Source organism: Lithobates pipiens, unplaced genomic scaffold, assembly GCF_037356315.1.
Source record: "Lithobates pipiens isolate NorthernLeopardFrog02 unplaced genomic scaffold, aLitPip1_a1.2 Scaffold_18, whole genome shotgun sequence".
Classification (NCBI taxonomy): domain Eukaryota; kingdom Metazoa; phylum Chordata; class Amphibia; order Anura; family Ranidae; genus Lithobates; species Lithobates pipiens.
Genome location: NW_027507758.1, coordinates 119,406,740 through 119,417,347, shown reverse-complemented (window position 1 = coordinate 119,417,347; position 10,608 = coordinate 119,406,740). Strand labels below are relative to the sequence as shown.

At 43.2% G+C, this 10,608-nt stretch overlaps 1 protein-coding gene across 1 annotated transcript in view; it reads left to right on the top strand.

Annotated features, from left to right (window-relative positions):
* Positions 1 to 10,608, top strand: part of FANCL (FA complementation group L) — a 188,751-nt gene that overhangs the window by 56,665 nt on the left and 121,478 nt on the right. The window contains exon 6 of the mRNA XM_077486052.1: positions 8,817 to 8,913. Within this exon, the coding sequence (XP_077342178.1) occupies positions 8,817 to 8,913 (97 nt within the window). The remainder of the gene's footprint in view (positions 1 to 8,816; positions 8,914 to 10,608) is intronic.

The following is a 10,608-nucleotide window of genomic DNA, read 5'->3' as shown; positions in this document are numbered from 1 at the left end:
AAAAAGGTGCTCCTAACGACAACTCGGTATGTGTATAAGACACCTGTCCACAAAATGTATTTCTTCTATTCAAACCTCGCCATAATGGGCAAGACCAAAGAGCTGTCAAAGGAACAAGATTGTAGACCTGCACAAGGCTGGAATGGGCTGCAAGACCATCATCAAGAAGCTTGGTGAGAAGCAGACAACTGTTGGAGCGATTATTTTCAAATGGAAGAAATACAAAATAACCATCAATCGCCTTCGGTTCTAGAGCTCCATGCAAGATTTCACCTCATGCGGTGAGGATGATCATGAGAAAAGTGAGGGATCAGCCCAGAACTACACAAGAAGAGCTTGTGAATGATATTAAGGCAGTTGGCACCACAGTCGCCAAACAAACCATTTTTAACACACCATGGATTGAAATCGTGGTGCCACCATGGATTCAAATCCTGCAGTGCCTGCAAGGTCCCCCTCCTCAAGAAGGCACATGTACAGACCCGTCTGAAGTTTGCCAAAGATTCAGAGAAGGATTGGGAGAAAGTGCCGTGGTCAGATTAGACCAAAATTTGAGTTATTTGGCAAGAACTCGACTCGCTGTGTTTGGGGGAAGAAAAATGTTGACTAAGACCCTAAGAACACCATCACTACAGCCAAGCACAGAAGTGGAAACATTATACTTTGGGCCTGTTTCTCTGCTAAAGGTACAGGCGGACGTTGTTGCATTGAAGGGCCAATGGACGGCGCAAAGTATTGTAAAATCTTGGATGAGAACCTTCTTCCCTCAGCCAGAACGCTGAAAATGGGTTGTGGATGGGTCTTCCAGCATGATAATCGCCCAAAACATACCGTCAAGACAATAAAAGAGTGGCTCAAGAATAAGCACATTAAGGTCATGGAGTGGCCAACCAGTCTCCAGACCTTAATCCTATAGAAAATGTATGGAGGGAGCTGAAACTTTGAGTTGCCAAGCGACAGCCAAGAAATCTTAAGGATTTACAGAAGATCTGTAAAGAGTGGACCAAAATCCCTCCTGAGATGTGTGCAACCTGGTAACCAACTACAAGAAATGTCTAACCTCTGTGATTGCCAACAAGGGTTTTTCCACCAAGTCATGTTTTGCTTGGGGATCAAATACTTCTTCTTTTACTCACTGAACTGCAAATCAATTTCTAACATTTGTATCATGTGTTTTTCTGGATATTTTGTTGACATTCTGTATCTTATCATTTAAAATACACCTATGATAACAATGATAGACCCTTCATTTCTTTGTAGGTGGGAAAACTTACAAAATCTGCAGGGAATCAAATAATTATTTTCCCCACTATATCTGATTTGATTAAATGTTCACTAAACATGCACATAGGATATGCCAATGGCCAATCAAACTACACAACAGAACATGCATAGGGGTTAATTTAATAAAAGCAAATAGACTATGCACTTTGCAAAGTGCAGTTGCACTATGCACTTTCAGTTGCTCCAGAGCTTGGTAAATGAGCAGAAGCTCTTCTGACTTCCATCATGTGCAAGCAAAAATGCTGTGTTTTTTCTTTTTTTCTTGCATGTGATTGGGTATTCTTTGCAAAGTGAAGCGTTACCTCATTTACCAAGTTCTGGAGAAACTGCACTTGTAGAGTGCAACTGCGTTTTGCCAAGAGCACAGTCTATTTGCCTTTAGGCCTTCTGTACACTGCAGCTGATCAACTCACGTTTTGTGAATTTGGGCATTGTGGTTTTTTTTTTGTTTTTTTTTAAACAGCCCTTAAACTCCCCTCTGTTATTCTATGTGTCCATGCACACATGGAAGTTTTTTGAAGTTTATCAGCAGGGGAGTTTATGGCCTCTTTTCTGAATGCCTTAAAATCGCGTTCAAATGCAATTCTTCTGAGCACAAAAAAATGCTGAACCCTGAAAAACGTGCATAAATACGCTTTTATCAGTGTTCAGAGTTTTTCACATTGCAGTGCTGAAGCTGGTGTAGTTTTACAAAAAAGCTAAAAAGTGCATAAATGGGATTAAAAATGCTGTTAAAGTGGTTGTAAACCCTCCCCCACAACTTTGTCCCATGTAAATCAGCATAAAAAACCCTACTGAACACTGCTTGTAGATGTCTCCTTACTTGCTTAGTATTGTAATCCTTTTTGTTCTTTAAAATGACGTCACTGAGCATGCCCAGATCTCCCCTGATTTACGGCACACTCTCTATGTGCTTATCTATCTGTTATCAGGACTTCCTACGGCACACCACTGAACTCCCAGGAGGCTGCAGAATCATTCAGAGCTTCCTCCTACACACCATGTGACATGACATGCAGTGTAAACTTGGCCATTACTGCAGTCTTATCAGCTGAAGCTGATAAGACTGACAAAGGAAAACATTAGACATCGACATCAAGTAAATACTATGAAATAAAACAAGTCAACTATGAACAGGGAAGCAGTGTTGCCATAGAAATGTTGGATTGAGAAGGAGGCTTGGTCAACAGTACAGGAAGTGCTCAATGTAAGGGCGTAAATGCACTCCACTGTGGACTGTGGTTATTTTTTTTTTAAAGCCGAAGTTTCTTGCTATCAATCTGACGTCCAGAAAGACTTTTTTGAACATCCTGTGTGCATGGGGCTTTAGTAAATCAACCCCATAATGTCTTCCTGAATAGAAGACTTTGATTGTACAAGCACTGTTCAGCACAATCAATGTTGAGGGTGGCAACATGTAATAAAGGTTGTAAGTGCTCTTTTAAGGGGGTGCTGGCATGTTGAGACTTTAGCTTCTCATTCCTCATTTAAAAAATATAAACTTTTGTGGTGTGGCCAAGCGATGGAGGAGTGAGGAAGTGGGGGCGTACCCGACTGAGACAGGCTCCAAACATCAATCCCAGTCACTCTCCCAGCTGCCGAGGATGGACCGGGTGAAGCAGGGTTCACTGGACTCATACTTTACGGAGACCCGTCAGTCCGGGAAGACAGACCCCAAGATAGCGGAGCAGAGGAAGGCCGCATGGCACCACAAGGCTCCAGCACGTGAGTCGGCAGCATCCCCGATCCCATCGGCATGATTGGTGAGTGACACTGCTTTCCCAAGCTCACTGTCCTCACAAGCGCATGGCCCTGATCTTGCAGATCGGATGGGAGATGGCAACCTCAAGCACCATATTTTGTCCCTCCCCACTAGAGAGGACCTGGAGCGCTTCATTGTCAGGATACAGAAGGCTTTTACACAGGACATGCTCAGTTAAAAGAAGATACCACACACCTGGGGGCAGGCTGGAGACCCTAGAACAGCGTTTTTATGCCTTCCCCCACATTGTCATGCTGCAGGAAAAATGCACTGCACAGAGCCACAGGATGAAGGCCCTGATATCCCAAATGAATGATTTTGAAAATCGCAGTAGATGCACTAATATACGCATCTGTGGCATGCCTGAGGCCACTGCACCAAAAGATGTCATCCCATCCCTGGTAGGAGTATTTAGGGAAATACTGAGAATTCCAGACACTACCCTGGTAGAAATCGATCGGCACATAGAGCTCTGAAGGCACCTTCACAGGACCCTGAATCCCCACAAGACATTATATGAAAGCTTCACAAGTACACTCTGGAAGATCACATAATGCAAAAAATTAGGAACAAACCTTACTGTGATTTTTATGGGGCAAAATTGTTTTTCTACCAAGACCTTTCCAGGCGTACTCTTATGCAATGCAGGGCTCTGCGTCCCCTGCTCATGGCCATTCAAGATGCAGGCCTTACCTAAGGCTGGGGTTTCCCCTTTAGTCTGCAAGTGGTGAAAGAGAGACAACAAGTTGCATTACGCATTAAGGATGATTTACTGCAAGTCCTCTCTGCTTTGCAACTTGGAGATGTGGACTTTCCAGACTGGAGAGGAGACCAGGATTTACCAGCCTTTTCCCTTTCCCAGCCATGGCAAACCGCGAGAGGCAAAGGTCACCCTAAGGGCAGCAGATGCCATGCTACCAGTGCCTCTCCCAGCCCTGTCTCTACCAGAGACTGATGGAACTTTTTACCTTTCAGCTCAGGACAACTCCAGTGCCCTCTCTCACTGGGCCTAATCAACCCTAACTACTTTTAACCTCGGGGGCCAGGGCGGGGAAGCCCTGGCCTTATACTCAGGTTTTGTTACCGGGACTGTGCTTCTGCTATCCTCCACATTGGTTCCCAGCATAATTTCTACACCCTAGATGTGAGGTTCTGGACATGAACGATAGGTGTCCCCTGTTAGATTATTAACACCCTATAGAGGTGGTGGGAGGGGAGCAGGGTCTTCACCTTCCCCATCCTCGTCTCTATTCCCCCAGTAGGCCTGCCCACATTTGGTGTAAACCCTATATGGGATTGTGGGCCATGGCCCAGGGCCCTCCTTGTAGCAGAGGGGTGCCCTGAGCCAGGCTTACTGATTAATTATATGGCGGGTATTGTGCACCCCGATCAAACTGGCTTTGTTACAGGCTGAGCGGCACGCGACAATTCACTCAGAGCTGTCCACCTCATCCATTGGGCATGCACCAGTTCAAAACAGGGCTCATACCTCGTCCTCTGAACGGACGCAGAGCAGGCTTTTGATCGAGTGGACTGGTCATTCTTGAGAGCGGTCCTAGAGACCGTAGGACTGGGCACCAACATGCTGGCATCCATCATGGCCTTTTACTCCACCCCAAGTGCCCAGGTCAAGGTGAATGGCCTCCTCTCCCCTAGATTCCCAATTAGGAATGGTACAAGACAGGAATGCCCCCCTATCGCCTCTCCGGATTGGAACCGCAAAATACGGGCTAACCAGGACATCAAAGGGCTGACAGTAGGAAACGTGAAACACAAATTGTCGGCCTATGCAGATGATGTTCTGTTCCATCTAATGGAGCCCCTGATCTCGTTGCCAGACCTAATGAGCTCTCTCCAATTTTAAAATCAATTACTCAAAGTCTGAAATTCTACCAATAGTGCTCCCCCCCCTTCACTTATGGACAACTTGCGGGCGGCGTTCCCCTTTTTTGCTGCACAGGGCCAATCCATTAGAGCCATCTCTCAACCTACATGCTTTGAGCGTCTCTTTGCCACGGAGGAACCCACCCCTCACATGATTTCTGAGCTATACCAGCTATTGGGCTCAGCCTCATCAAAGACTAAACCTGTTTACATCAGGGAATGGGAATGGAACCTGGGGAGGGAGTTCTGAGGCGCAGCTGGCTTCCCTGTACCATCTAACACACTCTAGCTCTATCGAGTCCAGAATGCAAGAAACCAATTATAAGATACTGACAAGATGGTACAGGGTGTCGGCTGCACTCCCGAATTTACCCCTCCATATCTGACCATTTCTGGAGAGACTGCAGCCTCCGTGGTGCATTACTCCATATATGGTGGGAATGCCCAAGAATTAAACCCTTCTGGGAAGAAATTTAAAACTCAAATACAAGACATACTATCGATATTGATATCCTTCTTTCTCCTCTGCACTTCCTCTTCCACATCCCCCCTAAGCCAGTTGGCCAGTATAGAGAGAGCACAATGCCACACCTCCTGAATGCAGCTAAACGCCTACTCCCCATTTATTGCAAGCAGACCCATGTGCCTAGTCAAGAGGAGTGGACCAGGAAGTTGAAGGAGGTTAGGGAGGCTGAAGCATGGGTAGCAACTTGTAATGCCACTAGGGAGCGTTTTAATCTCTGTCTGGGCCTCCTGGCTGAAACATACCTCCGACATGGGGTTTATGCACTCCAGCCTAGATACCACCCTCCTGGAACTTGCAGAGCCCTCTCTTAGATGACCACCACTCTAGATACACTTTAACCTCTCTGCAAAAGCTGATCGCCACTTGTGAGTAAGTCTTTCCTACTCTCCTGATTTCTCTGTTATGTTATGGGTTCACACATGTTTACCTAGACCAGGCTACCTAAAGGTCATCAGGCGTCTTCCCACTTTATCTAAATGGCAGATGCCCCTTCTTGTTATTACAGCAGAGACAGGGCACATAGGTAGATAAAACCCCTCTTCTGCGTGTCCATGGGCTGGATCCCAGCCGGAGAGGGTCAAATGAAGGCTCCTCGAGCCCCCCCCCCTCTCCACTGAGGACACGCAGAGGTGGGCAATCCTTTAGACTCGGGCACCTGGACCCCACCAAAAAATTCAGGTAGCTATAATACCAGCTAGGTGGTTTATCACCCTTTCTGGGAAAAGTCATAATAGCATTGGGAAAATATTCATGACCTACCGCTGATTGTTTGGATTTGTATAATTGATTTCTGCCTTACAGTATACTGAGGACAAAGTTCACTGTGTGCATCCACATCATTTGTTATGTTTGTTGTTGTTATAAATAAAGATTATATAAACAAAAAAATATATATATAATTTTTTTAATATATATTGAAGTAAAGCACTTCTTTGACTTTTTATACAGTGAAAGGTCTCATTGAACAGTAGGTTGTTTGGAGATGTACCAAATAATTTTTCTACAGATAGTGACATTTTATAACATTTGGTGTCTTAAAAATTCTATTTATGTTTTTTTAATATGTTTGTCAGAAGCAACAAACAAGGCTTTCACATTTAAAATGCAAATATGTCTGTCAAAGTTTAATCCAATTTAAATTACCTCATATGAAACGTAATTACATTGTTCAGACTTGGGCAAACAGCATGGAAATCTCCTGATACAGGGCATTTAGAATAGCTGCATCAATGCAAAATATTTAGACACTAGTAGACGTACAACTTTGATTTTTTTTTTTTTTTTGTGTGTGTGGTGTTTACACGTGCCAGTTTTCCATTTTCAGTATAGTTTGAGTAGCTGTGTATACGTTTGTGTGTTGGGAATAGTAGGAAAACAGGTACAGTTGTGCTGGAAGTAGAAAGTTGTGCAAAGTTATCTTATATCTCATAGACTTTTTATAAAAGCTTATAGCATATTGCTCAGGATCTATGTTCTTGACCTTCAAGTTGTCAGTGTACATTTATTTGGGGCAACCTCTTTGGAACCAGAGGATTAAGTATGCACATAGTGAAAGTTACCAAAATGCAGCTGTTCGCTTGCTGTCTCTACATATTAAAGAGTAACTGAACTCTGTAAGCCATGCCCCAAAAAAGTGAGCAGATGGCACAGGACTGATCACCAGCATTGCCTATGGTCTCCCCACTGGTGATCTCCCCCCCCCCCCCCTATTGCTGACTTATGTCTTGTCCTGCACTGTGTCTCTGTGTAGAGGTGCCCATATTGGTAGAGGCAGAGCTTTGCTTGTCATGTCAGAGCCTCCCGCAAGCAGAGCAGATATCCCCAAATCTCACTCCAAATACAGTGTCTTGACTTTAACAGTCAGAGGCAGCAGTGACTTAGATCTCATACTGCAGATATACAGCTATGAAGCTAGCTAGGTACAGGAGTGCCCAGGCACTCTTCCATACCAGAAGTTTCACTACTAAAATATATATTTATTTCTCTATCCTCTCTTTTTTTTTTTTTTTTAATCTTGAACTTTATTTAGCAGTTTAGGTAGCTGGTACAAAGTCCAGAAAAAAAAAAAAAAAATAAAATATATATATATATATATATATATAATATATTATACATTTTAATATAATATATAATCTCAAAGAAACATAGGTTGCATCTTACATGGAGTATAGCGACACCAAGAAATGCAAAAATTTAGGCACCAAAATGTATAAACACACATATAAGCATATCAAACAAACATTTTTTTCACTCCTCAGGAACAGGGTTATGGTATAACACTAAATGATCTCTCAACACTGTAGCAGTCGATCCAGAATAATATCCACTGGGGCCACACCCAAAGTATCTAACCATGGTGCCCAGAGCTTATTAAATTTACTAAAACACCCGCTATGCTGATATACAATTTTCAAGTTGTAGGGTATCTTCCATTTGGCATATCTATTAGTTCAGTGTAGGGGATCAGTCGATTTCAAGGGCCTTAGCATTAACTTGTGGGCCTGAAAAAGGGCCCTAGCTATGGCTTGTTTAGGTATATCCACAGCAGAGAGATCACATGGAATACCCAATAAATAATGTTTGGGGTCTTCATGTACTTGGACCTACAAAGAAAATGGTTGCACTACTATTTTTAAAAACAAACAAAATATCTTTTGGGGAACTGCATAGGCACATTTTTTCACAAATCCAGTAATTCTTCTTCTCCTCCTCCTCCTCCTCCTCCTCTTTCAGGTCCACTTTAAGCCTTGTGTTGGCCCTGTCAACCAAACCCCAACCAAAATTTTCAATTTATTTTACGAACTCCATTTCAAAATAATTGCTTAAAACGTATTTGTTGTCATTAACAAAAAATATGCTTTTCCTCTTGTGTATGTTTAGAGACATAAGAAGGGAAAGGCTGTGCATTAGTAATATATGATGCTGCCCTCAACCTAGCCCGCCATCCCTCCCCACTACCACATGCTAGTAAAAAGGGGTGCTGTGTTTGGATTCCCGGGTCCTTTGGCTGTGGGCTAGTCATACTGACCACGCAGTACCCTTTCTCTCTTTGTTGCTTTTATACTAGGTGCTAGATCATAGATAATCTTCAGATCTCTACTTCTCAGGGTGTCCACCTGCCACACGTATCTTCTCCATCCACACAGCAGTTTAGGTTCTGGTGCAAACGCACGTAGCTCCTTGTTTAGCAATGGGGCAGATACCCATAAAGAGCTGAGACCAGTACAGTCAATTTGCTTTTGTTTTTAAATGGTAAACCATTACCTTGTTCTTTACAGCTAGACCAAGTGGTCTGAGATGGTGTTATTTCTCAAAAGATATTTGTAACTGTATTTTTAAATAGGTTTTTCTTTCTTCTAGGTTAGTATTTGTTGACAATGAGTTCAGTACCCTCAAGCTGAAAATAGAAGATTCTACAGCACGAGCGCATGTCATCATTGTAAAGCTGGGAGCTAGAGTTAGTACAATTTTCCCTTTTTTGCTTACACTTTCTATGCTGCATTTATGTAGTTTGTAGATTCATGGGAATTTCACAGCAAAGCCATATTCCTTCTTGTTTTATATCTTTTGAAAGCTAAATTGCAAAGTACAGTTTCACATTTTTGGTGGCAAATGTAAAGTAAAACATGATCAAAAAATACATTTTCCAGCTTGTTCTGGTCGGATTCAACACCGGCTCTTTACAGCTGTTTGAAACTCAGTAGATGTGCAGTTTGTTTTGGGTAGAAATATTTTGCAATAAAATATGTTCACTCGTTTATGATTTGCTTTATGCAGTGTGTTTGAATTGGTTGGGAAAGAAGTAATTGTGCCAGTAGTTGTGTGAAAAATAGCATGCCCTCCACTGGCCTCTGTGGTTCCTACCTCCAACCCACAATAGTGTCATGGGGAGAGGAACTACAGCAGCCAGCTTATGACACATTATTTAACACTCCCAGAAATGGCAAATAGTATGGACGCTATGAGCTGTTCAAGAAAGCTGAGTCTGAACACACTGGCTGACAGACAGGTTAGTATGAATCATCTTTTGCATGGTCTTGCTGCAATAATGCCCACCTGATAAGGTTGACAAGGCTGATGAACACTGAACTAGGAACTACGACCTAGAGAATTATCAGAAATCTATGCCAGCAAGTGACCCAGTTCAGGACAATTTTTTTGTCGTCCATTGAAAGACCCCAGAATTCATCATTACCCAGCATGCCTCAGTTTTTTGCTAGCGTCTTAGGAGATCAGACCCTTTTTCAGCTCTGCTGAGAAAAGTATTTTTATCTGGCTAGCTTTTTTCCTTGAAATTTTTCCTCTGTGACTTGAATCAAGGTTTCTTGATACAGTCCTGCTGAGCGGGTATCTATATAACTGCTATCCAGATTAAAGTTTCTTCATCATTAGCTTTAGATTCTGTACTTGAACCCTGCCAGAATGGACATTCAGGGCTAACCTGGAATGTGACAGTCAGGCACTGGGCTCTGCATTGTGGTTGTTTTTAGACCTGACTGTGGAGTCTTGGCAGCGGAGAACTTTTCAAGTCCTGAGATTTATATGATAACTAGGGGACATTTGAGTTGAAGCACTGGGATCTACCTCCTCTATTGCACCTCTGAGCATCTTTTAAAATCATCCCACCTCCACCACCACCAATTGCACAAGGTAAGGGAGCGGGACCAAGTGTGAACGTCTTATCCTCCATCCCAAATTTGTAGTAACTTTAATCTGTCACACTGTGTCAGAATGAGTGGATTCCCTCAAAAAGGACCACTTCACTATAGTCTCAGATGGAACAAATCTCTGGAGATTGGTACTTAATTTGTGATGGCTCATTTCAAGCATCCAAACTGATGTTTTGCATGGGCTGCTATTCATACAGATGTGCAGAAATCTGGCTCTGTGCATGGGACACTGATACTACATCCATGGGAGGGAAGGGAGACGTTCATGAACCTGGGTCCATCTCCTGCATGGCAGACAGGAGTCATAGGTGGAGGGCTCTGTTCCTCTATGAATTGTCAACAGGGTGATTCCTGTTGCAGGTACCCCCTGTTTAGGATAGGGTATGTCGGGCTACTTAATGGTACTTGTTGGCCTTGAATTAACTCCTTTTGTGGTTGACTCGCATCCCCCAGAAGATTCCTCAGACACCATCTGTTGTGCT